The 23,037-nt window shown below is 41.4% G+C and overlaps 1 protein-coding gene across 7 annotated transcripts in view; it reads right to left on the bottom strand.

The window, feature by feature from the left end:
- Positions 1-23,037, bottom strand: part of ARHGAP32 (Rho GTPase activating protein 32) — a 203,648-nt gene that overhangs the window by 124,584 nt on the left and 56,027 nt on the right. Inside the window, exon 1 of one of the 7 annotated variants that reach the window (XM_077919221.1) lies at positions 18,776-18,888. The exons of the other annotated variants lie outside the window; for them this stretch is intronic. Within the exon in view, the coding sequence (XP_077775347.1) occupies positions 18,776-18,888 (113 nt within the window). Of the gene's footprint in view, positions 1-18,775; positions 18,889-23,037 lie in introns of those variants that run through there. 7 annotated transcript variants of the gene reach the window in all.

Genomic DNA, 23,037 nt, shown 5'->3' with positions numbered 1-23,037 from the left:
ATATGCATTGTGTTTTAAAGGTAGGAATTGCCAGCAACGCTTCTAAGAGAGTAATTAGAAAAGAATAATGGCTATAGCTCCTCTCTAATGAATCCTTTATTTGATGTGGAGGAATTATAAAGATGTGCCCACTCGCAACCATTCATATTGATATTATATCCGTAACTTTTTAGTAACTTATTGTATAACCTATAGGTGCAGGCCTATGAAATTCTATGTAATAACATGCAATGGTTCCAGATCTTTACAACTTAATGCCAGAGTAAAGTTTTCAGACTAAAGTCTATTCTCTCCTGTGAGTCACTAGTTCAGAATTATATTAATCTGCACTATAACCAAGAATGAAGTGTTAGATTTAAGAAGCAGCTGCTTGCCAGCTGGCACATCCATCCATATTTTACCACACACAGCAAGTAGCTAAGGATTCTCATATTACTCCATCCTCAACGTATTTTCTTATTATGGTGAACTATATATTCTGCCATCAGACTCTCTCCAATTTTGTCTCCTCTAAAAATAATGTAGGGAATATATAATTTTCTATGCTCTTAAAACATGAAACTGTCAAAATTAACTGTCAGAGGAGCTCTCTGCTCAATAGCTTTATTCTTATTCAGCTATTTGTCACAGAGAGAAACCTGGTACAAAACCAAATGTGTGTTTTTAAGGTCACTATGGTACCTTAAGAGTCAGAAAATCAAATTTACCTAACTTCAGTCTGTTTGCCTCAGTTCCTTCTTTATACTGATTTATTTCACTTATCCCTTTGCCTAATGTTACCATATTTGGGGAAATGGTCGTTGTCAATATACTGCCCCTGAGAATAAGTAATGAATTTTAAACAAAACAGTTTATGAACCTACTTTCTGTTTGCAATCAAACCTACTTTCTGTTTGCTTTTTTGGGCTCAGAAGCTCTAATGTCTTAAACATAAGCTTTTGGAACCCCACAAGGTTTGCACACATTTGCCTTTTAATGAACCATTTCCATTATCTCAATATATTCGCTACATTCACACATCATACCATGCCACAGTTTTAGAGTGAGATGCATGAGCCTGAATGATCCTCCCATTTAGGGCGGCCATACATCCAGAATTTCCCAGACATAGCTGGGATTTGACTGTCGGAAACAATGTCCAGGCGCAAATTGCCCAAATGTCCGGACATGTGGCAACCCATGTCAGAAGTCTAGATTTAGGCAAATTTCCTTAAAAACAGCTCAAAAATTTAATGCTCAACAACTTTGGGCAAAAAAACCCCTTTGTGTCCAGATTTTCACTTTTTGAAATACGTATGCCAACCCTACTCCCATTGGCATGCACCCCTCCCCTGGCCAAGAGTACTTTGACAATGTTGACTTTCAGTTTCTTCTAGCCTTGGCTTGCCTTTGCATGACAACTAACTTGAACCCCAACCTTTTTGCAACCAAGCACACATTTGGAATCTAAGGACTGCCATGGCCACAACAAAACACTCATTTCACAGTAGAAAAGTTGTCAATTCTCAGAAGCCTCAAACAAATAAAATTCATATTTTAAAAATGAGAGGCGCAGGAGTCCTTTTTCAGCATACTAGGATCTCAGGTTGATTGCAAATTCTAGTCACTTTTAAAAGGAAGTCAGCTTTGAATGATGGACTATGAAACTAGCTTGGTGAAACTAACTAAAGTTAGTTATGATCACTATCTCAGGTTCAGCTAGGCTGCTAGGGGAAACTGAAATTAAATGTTACCCAAGTCCTCTTCCTGACCAGGCGGGAGTGAAGTGGGGAACACAGGAGCCTGAGGCTCAATTAGGTTCTTTTCAACTCATACATGCTGCACAAAAATGTGGCATATCACATCTTTCCCCAACCCAGGCTCCCCAGAAGATACAGTATTTTTCGCGCTATAGGACGCACCTTGTTTTAGAGGGGGAGAACAAGAAAAAAAATTCTCTCCCTCTCTGCGCAGCGCCCCTTCAGCGAAGCGGCAGGAGAAACGGAGCCCCTTCCATTTCTCCTCCTGCTTCGCTGAAGGGGCGCTGCGCAGAGGAGGAAAGCTGCACAGCACCTCTCCAGCGAAGCGAAGCCAGGAGAGCAAGAGGGATTTGTGCGCACCGATCCCTCTTGCTCTCCTGGCTTCAGCGAAAGCAACGCAAAGCCTCCGGAGCGCAGCGGGAGCGCTCCCACTGTGCTTTGGAGGCTTCGCGTTGCTATCGCTGAAGCCATGGAGCCTGCATTCGCTCCAAAAGACGCACACACATTTCCCCTTAATTTTTGGAGGGGAAAAATTGTGTCTTATAGATTACAATTCCCACTGTTGGTGTAAAGCAGAGTTCCGTGCCCAGCGGAAGGATGAGGAGTACGTACTACATACTCTATATTGCTTTATTTACAGTTCAAAGCAGTTATATTACAGAAAAACATCTTGCCTCTGCAGGAGCAGAAAATGCATCCTCTCTCCTCGGCAGCTTGGAGAGAATCACACAGTGAAAAAACAGGAAACCAGTGTACGTCACATCCAGTCTCCCTTTCCCGTGAGAAACTCCAACAGTACAGACTGTGGAATGTAAACACCTGTCTCGTGACAAGCCCTTTCGCTGCACAGTGAAGGAAAGCAGAAACCAACATCCTCCCCCTTTCTGTGAACATCACTGGGCAGCGTGTTCGTACAATATCAGTACAAACCCAACTTCTGCACATAGGTACAGTGTTGATCCCTTGATACAATCTTGGACAATACATCAGCAGGAATTTCATTACCTGGCATATAGGACACCGTTACGAGTCCCTTCTGAATACATTCCCTAGCATGCTGCAACTTTAATTGCAAGTGCTTCGTGCTTTGCTTACAACCTTCAGACTTCAGCAAAGCCAAACATGCTTTGTTGTCCTGGTAAACCTGGATTGGACATTTGACAGGAATTTTCATATCTTTGCACAATTGTATTAACCATTCACAATCCTTAAGTGAATAAGACAGTGCATTCAGTTCAGCTTCACAAGTACTTAAGCTAACTGTTGTTTGCTTCTTGCATGACCAATCAAACAGACCCTGATTGTACATGTAGCAAACTCCAGACGTACTTTTCCTGTCTGTAGTGTCACTTCCAAAACTTGCATCTGCAAATATTTCAAGACCACCAGACTTCTGATTGTTAAATCTCAGTCTGTAATGCATAGTGCCTTTCAAATACCGCGCTATGCGTTTCAGAGCTTTCCAATCCTTGACACTAGGATTGTTGACTTGTCTGCTTAGCAAATTACAGCTAACAGCAATGTCTGGTCTTGAACATCTGGCAATGAAGTTTAGCTTGCCTAGCACACTTCTGTACAGTGTAGTGTCAGAAAATGCTTCTTCAGTGTCATCTACCTGATAACCTGTTGTCATCGGTGTGTCTACAGGGTTAGCATCCATCAGGTTTAGTTTGCTTAACACATCAGCAATTTTCCGTGACTGGTGTACTAGAATGTTACCATCTTGATCTCTCTCTATTTCTAGAGATAGGTAGTTGCTTACCTCACCAAGATCTTTCATGTCAAAGTGCTCTTTCAGTTGAGCTAGGGCGTTATTGTACATTGCGACATCTTTCCAAAAGAATAATAAATCATCAACATAAAACAAACAGTACAGTTTCTTTTGCCCCTCCTCTTTGACAAATACACATGGATCAGCTTTCCCTTGCTGAAAACCTAGAGAAAACAATACTTCAGTGAGTTTTGTGTGCCAACACCGTGCACTTTGTTTGAGACCATAAAGGGATTTCTTCAGAGCACAAACAAATCCCTGTTTTACCTGTACGCCATCAGGTGGAAGCATATAAAGTGATTCATCTAGAGATCCGTACAGAAAAGCTGTATTAATATCATGGTGACTAATGTGTAGATTTTTCTCTGCAGCTAGCTTGAGCATAAGCCTAATGCTTTCATACCTCACTGTGGGTGAGTAGGTCTCGTGATAGTCTTCACCTGGTACCTGTGCAAAACCTCTGGCTACCAATCTGGCTTTGTGTCTGACTATCTTGCCATTTTGATCAGTCTTCGCTTTGAAGACCCATTTGCTTCCAAGCAGTTTCATTCCTGGAACTACTGGAACTAGCTCCCATGTTTTGTTCCTTTCCAAGGAATCAAGCTCAGCCTTCATGGCATTTAACCATGGCTCAGCTTCCTTTGAATCCAAACCCTGGATTTCTTGGAAACTTGAAGGTTCAAATACCTTCTTGGAGCTTTTAACAGCTGTTACTGCTATCGTAGCAAACTCATCAGCATATCTCTTTGGAGGTTTGCCTTTTGTGGCTCTCTGTGACCTACGAATTAGCCTTAAGTCTTCAGCACTCTCCTCTTCCTTCTTGGGAGAAAAACGACCTATTGTGAACAATGGTTCCTCCAATTCTTCTCGATCAGAGCTTTCAGAGGGTCGCATAGAGGCTTTCGCACTCTTGAAATCCTCTGAATCACCCGATTCAGTTTCTGATTCAGACTCAGAACCTTCATCAGTGGGAGTGGGTTGTTGTGGTTGCTTTTGACTATCCTCAGTCTCATCACCGTCATCAGGATAACATTGGAAAATTCCCACATTCTCCCCCCACTTTGCATTGTACTCAACACTTCTCGTGAGCTTAATTGTCTTAGAGTCAGTCATCATTATTCTGTAAGACCCTTTCTGATAACCTAGAAAGATACCATGCAATCCACGCTTGTCTAACTTGGAGTTTTGTGGTGAATGAACCCACATGTCAGAACCAAAAATTTTCATGTGTTTGATGTATGGCTTCTTGCCAAACATCTTCTCATAGGGGGTACAACCAATCGCTGAAGATAACCTGCGATTGTAACTGTAAACAAAACACGAGAGAGATTCGGCCCAATAACTCTCTGGAAGATTGGCATCATGCAGCAAGGTTTTTAACCCTTGAAGCAATGTCTGATTTGCCCGTTCCGCAAGTCCATTCTGCCATGGCGAGCGAGGACTAGACAAATCGTGTTGAATTCCTTTCTCAGTCAGAAAAGCTTCAAACTGCTGAGAAGTGAATTCTCCCCCACGATCACTGAAAAGAGTCTTTATCTTCTTACCATGCACATTTTCCAACCAAGCACAGAATTCCTTGAACCTAGGAAAAGCCTCTGATTTCTGCTTGAGATTGTACACTAAAATATACCTCGAAAATGCGTCAATGAGAACCATGAAGTACCTATTTCCACCCAAAGAGGGCGCTAGTGGTCCAACCAAATCAGCATGAACAATCTGGTATGGTTCCGTAGCTTGCCTACTAGACACCTTACCTTTCGCAGCCATTTTCACCTTGTTTGCTGCGCATGCTTTGCACTTCATGTGGTACCTGCAGGGTTTAATAGTCATACCTTCAACCAGGGCAGGCATTTTAGATACTGCCTCAAAATGCAAATGACCAAATTTTCGATGAAAATCATGAATACATTCTGCATGCAAACTTTTGTTAGAACCTGCAATGCAACAAGTGTCATCCTGCACAACATCATCATAATACAAGACAAACAAACGATCAACATATTCAGCATGCAACACATAATCATTTTTCTTTGTGATGATGCACTTCTTGTTCTTGAAGGACACGTCAATGTTCCGCTCATTTAGCTGTCCAACGCTGAGAAGATTATGTTTGGCGTCTGGCACGTAAAGGACATGCTGTATCGATAAGTCCAAACTGTGAAGAACAACAGTTCCGTAGCCTTTACTGGGAATAGTGTGGTCATCCGCCTGGTGAATCGCACCTTCCTGCGGTGTAAAAGACACAAACAGTCTCTTATCGTTGCACATGTGGTGGGTCGCCGCCGAATCAACAACGAAGAAAGATCTAGACGTCTTCTGGACCTCTGCAACCTTTGGAGTGAAGCGTGAAACCATAGCCTTGTGCTGTGTTGTCCTAGACACCGGACCTTTGCCTTTGCCTCGGCCTTTTCCGCGCGATGAGCTTTCGCTGCGCTGCTCTGTCTTGGCCTTGGGATATCTGCATTCCCTCTTCATATGGCCTAGACGTCCACACGAGTAGCATTTCACTGCCTTCAAAGCTTTGGCGCCATCTGGTGGTTCCACTGCACTATGGGATGATGTCTGTGAAGACTCCCCCTTGCCCATGCAGCTAGCACCCCGGCGATCTGCTTCATTTAAAACCACGGCAGTAACAATGTCCACTGTCAGCTGAGCTGTTGGCTGCACAGCAATCTGGGTTGCAACAGACTCCCAACCTGAACCCAAAGATTGTAGTATCATGAAAGAATACACAGCCTCTGGAAAGTTGAGTCCTCTCTGTTGCAGCTCATGTCTCAGATTTTGCATCTCCATCAGATGTAAACGCACATCTCCACCTTCAGCAAGAGCCATATTATGCAGCTTGTTAAAGTAAAACATAGTAGATCCAGCTTCTGTCCTTAAGTGAGCCTCCCTCAAAGATTCCCAAATTTCTCTGGCTGAGGTCTTATCACGCAATAGACAGAGCTCTTCTGGGGATACTATCAATGTAAGTGTTCCCCGTGCTTTGGAATCCTTAGCTTTCTATGCATCTGTAACTGGAGCTGGGGGGGTTTCTGTAATCACCTCAAACAAACCCTCTTTCCGCAGAATTGCCTCTGCATACTGAACCCAGTCCGTATAATTTTTCTTGTTGAGCTTAGGAATCCCACAAGCATCCTGAAGGGCCATCATGACTCTGGCATTAGCCTTCAGCGTTATATATGCTGCTTTAAATCTTGCTGCGTCACTGCTGCAGCTGCTTTATTCCAAAAGCGCTTTTAAAAGTTACTTTCGATTTCCCCAGCATAGTAACTTGTGCCTGGGAGCCTTTTGCGTATTCCCGGCAAAACGGCTTTAAAAGTTCAAAGTCCAGCCATAAAGCCATTAACTGGAAGCTGGCAGGCTGCCCGGAGCAGTAGTACATACCTCATCAATCATGTTTACGCGCAGAGCAGATTCCGATCCGATCCGTCCCTCTGCATTCCGATGCTTTGCCGGCACTCCGATTCGACCTCTGGGCCCATAACCACGTGTTGGTGTAAAGCAGAGTTCCGTGCCCAGCGGAAGGATGAGGAGTACGTACTACATACTCTATATTGCTTTATTTACAGTTCAAAGCAGTTATATTACAGAAAAACATCTTGCCTCTGCAGGAGCAGAAAATGCATCCTCTCTCCTCGGCAGCTTGGAGAGAATCACACAGTGAAAAAACAGGAAACCAGTGTACGTCACATCCAGTCTCCCTTTCCCGTGAGAAACTCCAACAGTACAGACTGTGGAATGTAAACACCTGTCTCGTGACAAGCCCTTTCGCTGCACAGTGAAGGAAAGCAGAAACCAACACCCACCAGTATGGTTCATGATCACAGATAATGGGGGTTGTAGTCCGGAACACCTAGAGACCCAAGGCTGGGAAAGGCTGCCTTTAACAAAATGTGCAGGAGTAGCCAATGTGTCTGCACTGTATGGCAATAGTGTCATCTTAAATGTGGCCCCATGGCACTTGTTACTGAAGAGCCAGCATTTTATATGTAATTGAACACCTAAGAACATTGAATTCTAGGTGGGGGATGGGACTAAAGTGTGCATGAAAAAATGTAACAAACCACTACTTCATGCAGCTGAACTAGAAATTATTGTTTCATGTGGAATTAATAATTGCATTTTCATTATGGATTTTAACTTAGCACTGACAAAGCTGTAGGCAAAGAGCATTATATTGAAAGCAGAACTATTTTAAGTCAATCACAATGAAACACCATGAGCGGGCAAGGAATATGCAAGAGCATGCTGGTGGAAATGAAACTCCAAGTTATTAAAATATTATTCTTATCTATAAATGGTGTTGTGGGGTAGGGGAAATGTAAGACAGCAAGAAAAATGAAAATCATAATAATTATATTCGTTAGGATACACTCTTCCTTTCCTCTGTATTTGAAAGTTCAAAAGTTGCTGTAAACATGCCTGATAAGAGATTGCATGTCAGTATACAAACTTTCAACAAGAGTACTGCTGAATTAATTCTAAATAGATACATACCCCTACCAGACTATCCCTAATGTTAGATATGTCCCTCAAGTAGGCTCTTAACTAAAATGGAGAGCCTACATTATTGCCCTAGCTTTCTTTGGAAAAATGCACAGTACAAACATGTTTTTGGCTTTATTTAGTTCAGAGACTACTTTCCTTTCTACTATGACAATCAAGGTCACCGAAGCGTCATCTTGCCAAAATCACCTGCGTGCCAACATCAGAGATCCACCCGTGTCACTGCAATCTTTGGATGAGTCCCTTCTGTGGTTCTATTAGCCGGGTTTGGAAGAGGACCTTTTCTGCTATGGCACTCCCTTTGTGGATCTCCCTATGGAGATCAGGAGAGCACTAACAATGGAATGCATTCACAGACAGTTAAAATATCTTTTTATTTTTCCCATTTTTATTTCCCCCAGCTGTTTACTGATTGATTTTCATTGTTGGTTCTGGCTGCTGTAATTAGTGAAATTATGCTTTATGCTTATCTGGGTGTTATAATTGTTGCTGGTGATTACTGGTCCTAATGGTTTTTATGAATATTGTGAATCAGTTTGAATAAAAGAATAAACATTTAAATGATTAAATCATTTAAATAAAATGGTAAACATACATTTAAAAAAATAAAAGAAAGAGCGGCTTACAGATATTGGTGAATAATATATAATTTGCTTGCTCTAAACTGATAAGTGTGTCTAACTACTGATAATATTCATATGGAAAACAGTGTAACTGGGAATCCCATTTCACGTAAAGTCAGCAATACAACTTTAACTGCCCAAAAGTAAAAACATGACAATATAGTGCCTTCCATGTATTGTTGCAACTATAGCACAGTTCAGAATCATGAGCAATTTTTTAATGATGTCAAACTGCTGCAAGTGTGACAGCTCTCATTTGCCTCATGCTTGTCTTAAAGAAGCTTTCTAGCATCAATGCATTATCTTCAGGGATTCTAATGCAACCCTTTGGCCTTTAACAGTATTAAAAAAACAAATACTACGGAAGATGAGCCAGCTTTTCTAGTGAATGTTCTTATGCAACTGATCCCATTTTAAGGAGTTTGTTAGACTTTAAAGCCATGACTGGTGAGTAGTCAGGATATCTGCATTACTGTTTCGGCCCATATTAACCTCCCATTTTTATTTATGCTTTTTTTTTTTACGACCTGAAGAAAAGGCCTTGCTATGATTCCATTCATTACATGAAAGGAGGGTGGGGTGCCAATGGGTTCTGTTATTGCCCTGTAGCTTTAGAACAAGTTGTGCCAGGAGGTCCACCTATCATTGGTAGAGTTCAGGCACAGACAAGAAGACTATTCTCTCATGTATGACATCTGTTACTAAAATAGCAAAGCACAGAAGAGTAACTACTGTATTATCATTACTAGTGTTTACTGAATAACCAAAACATTAGACAAATTAGCCCATCCAAGTTGAAAGAGCAAACCTGAAGAGACTTTCCTCAGCTAGACTAGACATTGAAATCCCTGCCCAGATAATTCAATACAACGGCTTGAGGTGGAGGTGTGGTAGAGGAGGACTATCTGTCATTTAAATGTAGTAGAAGCACCAGTGATTCTAGATAAAGAGATGTTATTTTACATGTAGTTTCAGGACACAATAGATTTCACTTGGCTCTTTGTTTCTTACTTGAAAACTGATTTTTTTTAAAAAAATTATTTGGGTGGGTCAGCTCTACAAGGAGTACATACATGTAGTGTCTGCATTTGTTTAACACAGCCACAACAAAAATTAGAAATTGTTATCCAATTATCCCTCCCAAAAAGGTACGGAGAAGTTGGGGGATACATTTCTTCTCTGTGACAATTTACAAACACAAAAAGTGAACTATATTTAATTAAATTTATCCTGCTGTATTTCTCACCAGGTTCATTTTACAACTGCTTGTCAACTTCTCAGGTAATGCTGTTTTGCCTTTGACCTGAAAAATCCCTGCTGGATTTCCAGAAATGTGCTGTTTCCATGTGGGCCCATTTGTATTAACAGATCCTTTTCCACTAATTGTGATATATATTAAATATCCTACGTAAAGCCAAGACTGGATCCCACTGAACATTCTGTGTTATAATTTCACTAATGGTCAAAACTAATGTGTACCAAAAAGACCTATTTTTATCAAACTGCCTTGTTTTAGTATCTTCAGCCTCTGGCTTTTTATTTGAAACAGACGGCTTGGCGCCTTTTCAAATTTCACTCTTCAGCCTGCTCTTTTGTCCTATCAACATCACATTTCTGCCTCCACTCCCCAATTTTTCTTTACCTTCTTGAGTACACCACCACCACATTTTTTTCTTAGATTATCAAACTGTCATCTGTATTATTCTGCAAAAACTGTTTTAGTTTATATTTCTTGCTATATTCTCCCTGCTGGGAAAAAAAATAGATTGTTTCTCTGTTCTTGTTTGGCTCAATCTATCTTCAGCACTCTGATACTGTCAGTCATTCTTGTCTTACTGAATTTCTTGCAAGTTTGGGATCTTGTTCTTATCAGAACATTCACTCTTTTTTTGTAGATCTGTTCACAGCACGCCATTCTCCATTCTTTCCACTCCAGTGGAAAATGTGTGATTCCTAGCCCTATTATTTCCATTTGTATTTTCCATTTATACTTTTACTTAATCCCCTGGTTTCAAGTGCCATTTTTATGTTGACTATATCCCATTACATCCTTCTTCCTGCTATAGCTGCATCTATTTGACCGTCTTCCATGTCCAGAATTTTTATCTGAATTTTAATGTGCCCATGACAGAATACTTAACCAAATACTAGTTAATGTATATTGTTACATTTTATTTAAACCACTTAGGTTTTATGAATAAGCTGCCTATAAATTATGTTAAATAAATAAATAAAATGCTCCACTCTTTTGCTACTCTAATTCTATTACAAAATCTTGTCATTTCTGTCACTATAATATACATTGGTACCTGGGGTTACAAACACATTGGATTACAAACACTTTGGGTTACAGACTCCGCTAACCCGGAAGGAGTACCTCGGGTTAAGAACTTTGCCCCAGGATGAGAACAGAAATCGTGCGGCGGCGGGGGGAGGCCCCATTAGCTAAAGTGGTACCTCAGGTTAAGAACGGTTTCAGGCTAAGAATGGACCTCCAAAACAAATTAAGTTTGTAACCAGAGGTACCACTGTACATATCTAAGATTCTTATGACTTTGTCCAGATACTGCCAAAACTTTGTTTGAAGCACCTGCTATTTTACATGTTGATTGTTGTAATATTTGTTTTATCCGCCTTCCTCATTCTGACCTTCCTGCTTTTTTTCTATTTTAATTCTGCACATTCGGCACATTTTCATCCACTTTTTCATTATCAATTCCCTCTTATTTTACCTTCTTATTTCCTGCTCATGACACTGACGCTTTTCCATCCCACCCTGAATGCAAATAGAATTTTCAAATTAGAGCCTGATCACACCCCCTCTATCTCCCCTTCCCCGTTTCTCGTTATTATCTCCATCATTCTGACATCCTTATCCCTCACTTCCTTGTTCAGACCCACTTTGGCCTCTTCTTACAACAGGGGTGGGGGAATCTTCTTCAACACAAGTTCTGCATTGCCCTTCTGAGCAATCTCCCAGGGGCCACATGCAGTAGATGCAGCAATTAATGTGAATTTTACCTTTGCAGAGCAGTCTAGTTTCTACACACACTCACACACATGCACCCCTCCAGCCTTCTATCTGAGTGGCCACTGTAAGAAAAGGATGCTGAACTAGATGGGTTATTGGTCTGATCCAGCAGACTTGTTATGTTCATCAAGGGAAGTAAGAGCCATTATAAGAGTTCAAGTCAGGCAAAAACTATTACAGAGGAGGAGGGGTATGTGGCCTACGGAAGAGGCCTGAGGGGCCACATAAGGCTCCCGTGGCCTGAGGCTCCCCATTCCTGTCTTATGAGTCAGAACTGCCTATCTCCTCATCTACACATCATGCTATTATAGTCTCCCCTTTAAAACATGTCTTAAAGGTGACTTCATTTCTCTGACCTTCCATTCCTGACAGATGTCTTTTCACCTCGTGGTCAGCAATAATTTAAATTTACTTTGTGACACGTCCCTCAAATTGTTAGACCACTTCTTTATTTTTCTACTACAATATTAGCTATAATTAATATTAGCTACTACAATATGTGCTATTTTATAAATGATTATTTAAAAATATACAGAAATCACACTAGAAACAGCCCCAGTACATTTCATCGTGAGAAATAGGCACAAATGCTGAGGATGGCACTGAAAATCCATTTTGGTTGTGCCATACTTGCTTACAAGCAGGCTTCAGGATTTGGTTGCCACACTCACCATGGCAACTGTGCTACAGCCCTCCAGTGCTCATTATGAGCAAATAGGCTTTCTTGCAACTATGAAACGGTAGAGGCAAGTACAACATAGAAAGCTGCCTTATACTGTGGCAATTGGTCTATCTAGCTCAGTACAGTGGTACCTCGGGTTACAGACGCTTCAGGTTACAGATGCTTGAGGTTACAGACTCCGCTAACCCAGAAATAGTACCTCGGGTTAAGAACTTTGCTTCAGGATAAGAACAGAAATCGTGCGTCGGTAGCGCAGTGGCAGCAGGAGGCCCCATTAGCTAAAGTGGTACCTCAGGTTAAGAACAGTTTCAGGTTAAGAACGGCCCTCCGGAACGAATTAAGTTCTTAACCCGAGGTACCACTGTATTGTGTACACTAACTTAGAAGCAGCTCTCGAGGGTTTCAGGAACGGGTCTCTCCAGACCCTACCTGGGGATGCAAGGGATTGAACTTGTACCTTCCATATCCAAAGCAGATGCCCTACCAATTGAGCTACAGTCCTTTCCCAAAGTTCCAAAGTGGGCAAGAAAGTTGGAGGTTGTCTATTCATTCAGAGATGAGACAGATCCTTCAAGTCACTCATGCACTGCGATTGCCTCAGAGCGGCCAAACCAGAGGGGGCTGTTTTGCTGCTTGGAGGTGGGCACCTACTGTGCCTCATCTCAGTGCACCAAGCCCTCTGCCATTCTTTCCCATGAGAAAGGGTTTGGTTCATCTGTTTCTGGACAGAAGTTCTTAGGGAGGTCTTACTGGAAAGGTTGCAAAGTGGGAGCTGGTGAATACAAGCAAAAACGACAGACATTTGTTTTTAGACAACATTTGAATCAAATGTACAATGTTCATTACCAATACTTGTACTGTAATATATACAGCAACTTATACTGTAATACATTCAAGAGTTTCAGTGGTAGTGCTGGTTGCAATGAAGCTCCTGACAATAATTGACCAAGTTGCTCTGATATCACAGTGCAGAATGCCTTATGAAATGAGGGCCATAGGCAACAATCATGAGAGGCCAGGCATCTAATCAATGAGGATGAGAAGTGGTCCACACCAGAGGACCAAGGAAAATAGATGGACAAAGGGGTAGCATCAGAGACGAAACAAACTGGAAATGAGAACTAGCAAAGAGGTGCAGAAATTGCCAGAAGCTACTTCAGGTCACATATTGATTTGAGATGGTCAACTTAAATCTTTGGCTGCATGCCTCTAGCTCTCTATTTATTATTATTAAACTTTCCTATCTGCATATCCTGCTACCAGATCAAAATATTGCTGTCAAGAATCATGAACCAACGTCAACCAATATTTAGATTCTGGCTTGGGTTCTCTTGTCATTCCCTAAATAAATTAATACTAATACTAATAATTTTATTATTTATATCCCACCCATCTGGCTGGGTTTCCCCAGCTACTGGACTGCTTCCAGCAGAATATAAAAACATAATAAAACATCAAATGTTAAAAACTTCCCAATACAGGGCTGCCTTCAGATATCTTCTACAAGTTGTGTAGTTCTTTATCTCCTTGACATCTGATGGGAGGGCACTTCACAGGTAGGGTGCTACTGCCAAGATCGCCCTCTGCCTGGTTCCCTGTTACTTCATTTCCCGTAGTGAGGGAACCGCCAGAAGACCCTCAGAGGTAGACCTCAGTGTCCGGGCTGAATGAAGGGGGTGGAGACGCTTCTGCAGGTATACTGGACTGAGGCCATTTAGGGCTTTAAAGGTCAGTACCGGCACATTGAATTGTGCTTGGAAACATACTGGGAGCCAGTGAAGATCCATTGGAACTGGTGTTATTTGGTCCCAACAGCCACTCCCAGTCTCCAGTCTAGCTGCCACTTTCTGGATTAGTTGTAGTTTCAGGGTCACCTTCAAAGGTAGCCCCATGCAGAGCTCATTGCAGTAGTCCAAGCGGGAGATAACCAGCATGTACCACTCTGGTGAGACAGTCTGCAGGCAGGCAGGGTCTCAGCCAGTGTGCCAGATGGAACTGGTAGACAGGTGCCCTGGATACAGAACTGACCTGTGCCTCCGTGGACAGCTGGGAGTCCAAAATGACTCCTAGGCTGTGCACATGGTCCTTCAGGGGCACAGCTGCCACATTCAGGACCAGGGAGTCCCCCACACCACCCACCCCCTGTCCCCACCATCTATCCTCCAACTGCCCTCAGACACTCACACTAAAACTGGTATATCAACCATGCTATGCTGCCCAGAAATCTTATGAAGAATATGGATACGGGTCACAAATTAGCAGAAAATATTTTAAATAGCTCAGATCCAAATTAAACATTATGTGTCACTCTACAAAAGTAATTTAAAAATGAACTCTGAATTAATTTATACATGTTGAGCACTTATTTGCAGTCTCTTTAAACTGCATTCATGACCTTCTCTGAAATAAACTGAGGTCCTTCCTTTTCCATGTAAACAAACAACCATGGATGAAAGTGACTTTAGAGGTCAAGCATTATAAATATGACACAGCAGGTTGTACATTATTGTAGTAAATTCTGAATATTTTATGCTTTGCCAGCCAAATGGCACAAACGTTTAACATTCTATCCTGCCCTTCCTTCTGAATTTCTGAGTATTTGCAGTCTGATCTATCTAACTGCAAGCTAGTGGGCTGTGTCCAATGACAACTCAGAGTAGACCCACTGAAACTAATAGAGCTAAATTAGCCATCTCTATTAATTTCAAGAGGTCCACTAGTTGTATTCATACTAGCACTGGATACACTCCAATATGTTTATTAGATTTTAGGAACCAGTTAGTATTAATGAGGAAATCACAAAAGGTTAACTATTTAAGTAATTTTAAATAGTTTCCCACTGGCCATTTAAATGACAGCCTACCCGACTTACAATGTATTTTCCTGGAAGGCCACACCATGCACATCAAAGCACACTGGAGCTCACAGCCTCACCCTTCTTTTGAAATCTTTCCCATCCTGCTCTCCTTTCCCATTTCTCAATCCACACCATGCCCTTGCTTGAACTGCTTTATCATGTCTGATCTTGCCTGCTCCACACTAAGCTCTGCCAAGCAGGGGAAACTGCCTACTGTATTCTGCAAACTTTGTCTGTCATGGAAATCATTAAATAATAATTAGAGAATCTAAGACAGATAGTAAATCAAGTCCAAATAGCTTCTATTTACAATTTCAAAAGGTATGAACAAAAAGAGCAGCTTTAAGATCAAACACTTTAATTACAAGCTCTTTAACTGACTTGTGGAATTCACTACTGCAGGATATGATTAAGTCAACTAGATTCCTTGTGTCTTTAAAAATGATTTGTGACACAACAAACAAAGCTGATTATGCACTAGCTAGAATAAAAGTACAAGGTCTAATAATCCTTGTGGTTTGGGGGCTCTATAAGCATTTGCATTTCAGTGACAATATACACTACTATCTCCTTAACTACCTTTCACAGCTGAGGTGTCTTAGTATGTCATGGTTTGATGTGAGAAAACAAGGTTCATGTCCAAACTTCACCTGTACACTCTATATCAGGTATGGCCAACCATTTCAGACCCAGGTTGCACTTTTAACCCAAACATTGATTTGGGGACCATAATTTTTAACCTTCTACCATATATCTGCATGGCGGTAGTGTTCGTGTTGCAACCCACTTTGAATCAGACCATGACCCGCTAATGGGTCCCATTCCTCCAGGTGAAGATCAGTGCACTAGATGGCTTTATCAACCTCTCTCTAGTCTTTAACTGCTACTTTACAAAATGGGAATAATAGTAACCCTACCTTGCTGGCCTGTTGCAAGAATGAATGGAATAAAAGATTAACACTCTCCAGGAGCCCTTATAATTGGATGGTCCAAGTAGGCCAAAGTCTTATATACTGTGATGTGGAAACCAGCTCATAGTATGCAAGTTTTCAAAATTAAGTTCCCAAAATATAATACTAACAGTATTAAAGTATTTCCCCCCCCCTATGGTTTATTAAATGCCTCTTAAAGAGGTATAGATGGTAAAGGTAAAGGTACCCCTGTCCGTTAGGTCCTGTCGCAAATGACTCTGGGGTTGTGGCGCTCATCTTGCTCTATAAGCTGAGGGAGCTGGCGCTTGTCCTCAGACGGCTTCCGGGTCATGTGGCCAGCATGACTAAGCCCCTTCTGGCGAACCAGAGCAGCACATGGAAACACTGTTTACCTTCCCGCCGGAGTGGTACCTATTTATCTACTTGCACTTTGACAAGCTTTCAAACTGCTAGGTGGGCAGGAGCTGGGACTGAACAACAGGACCTCACCCCGTTGCAGGGATTCGAACTGCTGACCTTCTGATCGGCAAGCCCTACGCTCTGTGGTTTAGACCACAGTGCTACCCGCATCCCTCCAAATACTGCCTTTGGGTAAATGGCATGGCTATAACCTGTTCCAAGACAGAATAAATTGCATCCAATACTTGCAACAGCTCAACTTCAGAGCTCACAGCATTGGACTTTTCCATCTGTGCTGAGGTCACTGAAAATCTGTAAACTGTAATATCTCAGTTGATCAACAAAGCTCTAATAATTGATTACAGCTTGCAGCTAACGGAAAGAAAATTTATTCACTCTCACACTTTAATCTTATTTAGGAGTTTTAAAATGCTGAGATCTACTTTTGGCGATTATTAGAGTAAGTGTTGCCATCACACACCTCTGAAGCAGAATAGAAGGCCAGAGAAGTAAAGGGAATTGGGAGTGAAGGACATACTTGGATATATGCAGTGCATGGGGGGTGGGGAAGAGAGAGAAAGAAAGAAACACACTAAATACCATATTTCTTTTACCAATAAAAGTATGCCATCTTTATTCTTCATATCATTACCAGCTTATGTATACTTGGGTGGCAATTTGCACAGTAAACACAGATATTTGAACTCCAGGTGGTTTTCATTCACAGAAGCCCTTCATTCTTACTTGCGTAAGAGCAAAGAGTTTTAGAATATCAGTGTTCATTCAAGAGCACAAGCATACCAGCACTGGGAAACATTTTGATTCATACGTTTTCTAAGAGCAGCAGTAAATGAAACACTGTAAAACAGGGCCAGGCCAGCCATTAGGCAAAGTTAAGTAATTACTTCAGGCAGCAGATTAGGGAGGGACAACATCAGCAGTTATTTCTCATACCCACCCCCCTGCCACCAGTATTCTATTCTGTTGGGCAGCTTGTCCCAGGCCCCACTTAACTGTCTTGCTGTACACAGGGAATGGAGAGGGCTGTCTTATCACCAGTTCAGATTCAGCTGGCAATCCAGTCAGCTTCTGTATATGGAATGAAAAGGGGCACAATTCTGATATGCGCCTCAGATAGCAAAACGTCTTGGACCAGCCCTACCTGTAAGAGAGCCAGGGCAGGGGACATCTACTCCAAGCTTACCCACCCCACCCACCAGAAAAAGTCTCTAGGGAAACTACTCTGGACCATTTAAATTCATTAGCTAGCTACTGAGTCCTTCAGGTGGGTGGAGTCCCCATGGTGAAATACCTGAACTTTGTATATCTGCATATAAACTGAAATAGGAGACCTTGGAACCACCTACTTCCTGCTCATAAATAACTGTAGGTCTTGCAAAACAACCATATATATTTTTTAAAAAACCATAAAGGTAGGAGGTTGCAGTTGTTGCCATTAAGGTAAGTTTTCAGTATTAATGACAACTCTACTCCATAAAAATTATGTCATCTTTGCCTAGAAGAACATCCCAACTGAAATTAAATAACAGGATTATTTTAGATCAACTGCAATATAAATCTGAGGCCAAGGTAATGGAAGTGATTTGCCCTAAAGTTATCAGCACTAGTTCATTCCACAAGAATTTTTACTAAACAACCAGGACTCAAACTAGCTTTTAAGAACTACAGTATTAAATTTAGTCTGCAGTCTATATATATATTGCAGATGCAAACACTGAACAATTCCTTGTAATTCAGCTCATAAGAATTGTATTTAATCCAATTTAGCAAAATTCTGTGTGTCATATTATGTGTATTTTAGACATAACATTGCAGTATTACTCTACACAGACAACAAATAGTTAAACATCACCACAAAAATTAAAATGGGGGGAAGGACAGAAAGCCATGATTATACTATGCCTACTTTTTAATATGACTATATACCGTAATTAAATAAAGGTGTCTGAAGGACAATTGTTTTGTTCCATCCCAATAACTTCCTCCTATATGTATTAAAAGGAATCTGCATTTATGAAATAATTACATGATTATTAATATTGTGGCTTGTATTTAATTACCGAATTATTGGCTTAAATAAAACATGGAACAAACATTTTTCCTTAGAAACAGTTAGCATATCTGATGTTTGTTTGTTTGTTTGAAATGAGACGTGAATTTAAACATCCCTCAAAAAGCCCTTTCTCTGGGTGATTTATTGATAGTACTGACCTTTTGGATTCATCAAGATTGCCTTCAGTCCTTATCGCCCCTGCAGTAGAAGCTGCTGAATAGATATTGGTAAAAGCAGCAGCAGCGGCAGCTGCTCCAATGCCTCCCTCCATGTTGCACACACAAGCACAGACTGCAGAAGCAGAGAGGAGGCAAAGGCACGAGAATCCAAGGAGGAAAGGGCTAAGGACCAAAAGTTGCTTCTTTTCTTCCCCCCACCTGCCCAATAATACAACAGACAGGCTGCTTTCCCCCTCTGTAAGGTTCAAAAATGCTAGCAATTAACAGAACCTCCTCAAACAATTTCTGGTAATAATTCTATCAGAGAACAACAAAAAAACAACAACCCAGCTTGCAAACACCAGGTTCCTATTCTTTCTTCATTCAGTGGTTCACATTTTCTTCAGGCTGCTACAGGCATTTCAACTGTAACCCTTTCCAAGCTGAGGCACAGAGAGTTTGTTTTCTGCGTTGTAAAATGACACCGTAGGAATAAGCATTCATCTGGTGCGGACCTTTCCTGTGGCTAGCTGCAGATTGTGTCTAATTAGAATAAGACATTTAGAATTGAATTTGCACACAGCTCGCAACCTAACCTTGAGCAGGTCACTTAATCTCTTTGAAATTCAGCTCTTCCCCTATAAAGGTTTGACGCTGCACTGGAAAGACTATTAATATTTATGATGCACTCCGACACCTTCGTGTTTATGCCACTTTTTGAATTTGCTGCAGTGTATAAAACTTGGGTTGCAAGCTTTAATTGATGAATCAACATAAGCTATAGGAGGTGATGGACTTCAAAGCAACTTGCAGCCCACAGACTGTAAGTTACAAAAATGTGCAGATGTAGTAATAGCAGGATACCAATCTTAGATGCCCCTCTTAAGGATGAAGATGTGAGCATTCAGTAAGTTCTGTTATAGTTGTTTGTAAAATATTTGTATGCTGCCTTTCTGCCATAGTTGGCATTTAAGCTGGTTTAACAGATCTCAAACACAGTAGTGTCATAAAAACTTTAAAAGCAATAAAATAAAATGCAGGCCCCTCAACAGGGGCAGGGAGTTCACACGATCAGCTGGCCTGGAATGGTGCTTACCATAGCACTTCCGCATATGTCAAAGAAATATTAAATGTGTAGTAACAATTATTGGAGGGATGCGGGTGGCGCTGTGGGTTAAACCACAGAGCCTAGGACTTGCCGATCAGAAGATCGGCGGTTCGAATCCCCGCAACGGGGTGAGCTCCCGTTGCTTGGTCCCTGCTCCTGCCAACCTAGCAGTTCGAAAGCACGTCAAAGTGCAAGTAGGTAAATAGGGACCACTCCGGCGGGAAGGTAAACGGCGTTTCCGTGCACTGCTCTGGTTCGCCTGAAGTGGCTTAGTCATGCTGGCCACATGACCCGGAAGCTGTCTGCGGACAAATGCCGGCTCCGCCAGCCTCTAGAGCGAGATGAGCGCGCAACTCCAGAGTCGGTCACAACTGGACCTAATGGTCAGGGGTCCCTTTACCTTTAACAATTATAACCCATTAATATAGTTAATAAATGGAGAATATTAAGACCACGAAAGCGAAAAGAGTAGCCTGATAGATCAGGCCAGTGGCCCTTCTAGTCTACAGTGGCCAACCAGATGCATGTAGGAAACCAGCAAGCAGAATTCCAGCACAAGAGCACTATCGCCTCCCACAATTTCCAGCAACTGGTATTCAGAAGCATTGCTGCTTCCAACTGTGAAGGTAGAGCGTAGCCATCATAACTAGTAGCTATTGATAGCCCTCTCCTCCATGAATTTGTCTGATCCTCTTTTCAAGCCATCCAAGGTGGCCATCACTGCCTCCTGCAGAAGCGAGTTCCATAGTTTGACAATGTGTTGCATGAAGAACTTTCCTTCATCTGTCCCGAAACTTCCAACTTCCAGCTTCAATGGATGTCCACAATTTCTTGTGTTATGAGAGAGGGAGGAAAACTTCTCACTATCTGCTTTCTTCATGTATTTCTTGCATAACTTTATAAACTTCTATCCTATCACCTCTCACTTGCTTCTTTTTCTAAACTAATGATTCCCAAACACTGCAACCTTTCTTCATAGGGGAGTCGTTTCATCCCCATGATGAGGCAGAAAAAAATACAACCTACTGGAAGTTTCGCCTTGGAAGTTTGTGAAAGTGTTATAGGGAAGGCAAGGGTCATCAAGCACATAGATCTTGTTCAGTATAACAGCCAGATGAGCTTCACCATTTGTTCATGTTGTACAACAGTTTTTAGGCTGACAGCTACACAATGTACTAAGCAGTCAACACTATGTATGTTGTGTAATACTGCTCGAATAGACCACAAAGCTCTAACAAGAAAAATGCTATGAGCCCAAAGGCCAGAATATTTTAATTCTAGACACTCTCATATTAGAAAATACCTAGCTAGTTTTATAAGGAAGGAGTTTACTGCAAACCTGTTTCCCTTACAGCCACTTATTGCAGGAAGAAGCTGTAATCACGTGGAAGTTTGCCAATCACCCCAGGATACAAGCATTCCCACTGAATCAACGGGGCCTTTCCACAAGTAATTTTGCATAGAATTGTGTATTTAAGGTGAAAGACCCATCAATTTTGACTATTAATCCAACATATGTTTCCCAAAGAATATTTGCCATATGGTCTAGCCAGACACTATGACTAAAGATGTTACTTTCACAGGTGTGTATCTGGCATTCTGAAAACGTCCTTCAAATGCAAGCATAATCTCTTGGACAACTCTATCCTCAATCACCTGGGTTACATTTGTTCTTTGAGACAGGTATGTTTGATGCAACATCTTCAAAACAGAACTCTTCTTTTAAGTTTATGAACAGGTGCTTCAACAACTGTACCCTGTATTATTGACTTCTTGCTGTCTATCTTGTATCTAGATAATCTGGACAATATCCTTTATGTCCCAGGCAGCAACTCCCCAAACCTTAGCAAGAAGAAAATTCATATCTTACTTTTTGCTGGTGGCACATTGTTGTCATCTAATTTTGGACCTGGTTTTAAAAGGCTTTTGGTCATGTTTAAAATTGCTTACAAACAAATCATCTGAACCTAGGATCATGGCCAAACAAACCAGTATCAGGAAATAAGCAACAAACCACAATCTCTGAAGAGCAAAGCAAGAGCACCTGAGCTATATGCACCAGCATGCAGCTCATGAACAGTATGTTTTAGCTAACCACACATAATGGCTTAGTACTGAATACAAATGAGGCAATACTAGGTTTCACAGGATAGCGAACATTTACATGTCAGCCTAAGTTGGCAGGAGTATATAAAAGACATAGCACCAAATCAAATGGTATGCTTTAGTCAGTTGAGAGGTCAAGATACCTGGAGGACTGGATCTCCAGATTTTTAGACAGTGGCACTCAAAATGAGTTGCAGGATAGATGAAACAGACTACAGCTTTCAACAAAAGCAAGTCCATGATATTAGCATAGTAATAGATGCTCTTATGCAAGATCATGTAGAATTCTAGGTCTTCTCAATAGCCATTTCTGGGAAATTCCCAAAAGAACTTCATTTCTTTTCATTTGAGGAGACGCTTATAGAAGCCTCAAAGTAGGTCAAGATTAGTTCTGCATCCTAAATTCAAACAATGAACAAAAACTTGCAGAATGCTATTCAAGCATTCTTCTTGGTGGCAGATGAAGAAAGGGTGAACTGAATGTTTACACAAAAGAAATAGGTAAAAATCCTTGTTAGGGGTCTGGAAAAGCACATTATTTTAATACTTGGTTCACCCCAGTCAGTATCAAGTAGAATCTGTATAGCAGACTATTGCCAATATTATTATCAACTAATCATAAATGGTAAGAGATTTTTTTCCCTTGCCCAGGCAACAGAAGTTAGGAAACACAACAGCTCAACCAGTCTGTCATATACAGTGGTACCTTGGTTTTTGAACAGAATGCGTTCCGGGAGTGTGTTCGACTCCCAGAACCGTTTGAAAACCAAAGCGCAGCTTCCGATTGGCTACAGGAGCTTCCTGCAGTCAATCAGAAGCCAGGGTGGATGTTCGACTTCTGAAAATCATTCAAAAACCAGAACACTCACTTCTGGGTTTTGATCATTCTGGAGCCAATTTGTTCGGGAGCCAAGAAGTTCAGCTTCCAAGGTACAACAGTACTAGTATATTTAGCAGCAGTAACAACACATTGAAAGAGTCTCTTGGTGTTGATTTCTCTAGAAATCATACAGAAACTTGTGGAGGCGGAGCCAGTGCTGTGCTGCAC

The sequence above is a fragment of the Podarcis muralis genome, chromosome 15 (genome assembly GCF_964188315.1).
Source record: "Podarcis muralis chromosome 15, rPodMur119.hap1.1, whole genome shotgun sequence".
In the NCBI taxonomy this organism is placed as follows: Eukaryota; Metazoa; Chordata; class Lepidosauria; order Squamata; family Lacertidae; genus Podarcis; species Podarcis muralis.
The sequence above is the reverse complement of the archived record's forward strand: the minus strand, read 5'-3'. Positions and strand labels throughout refer to the sequence as shown.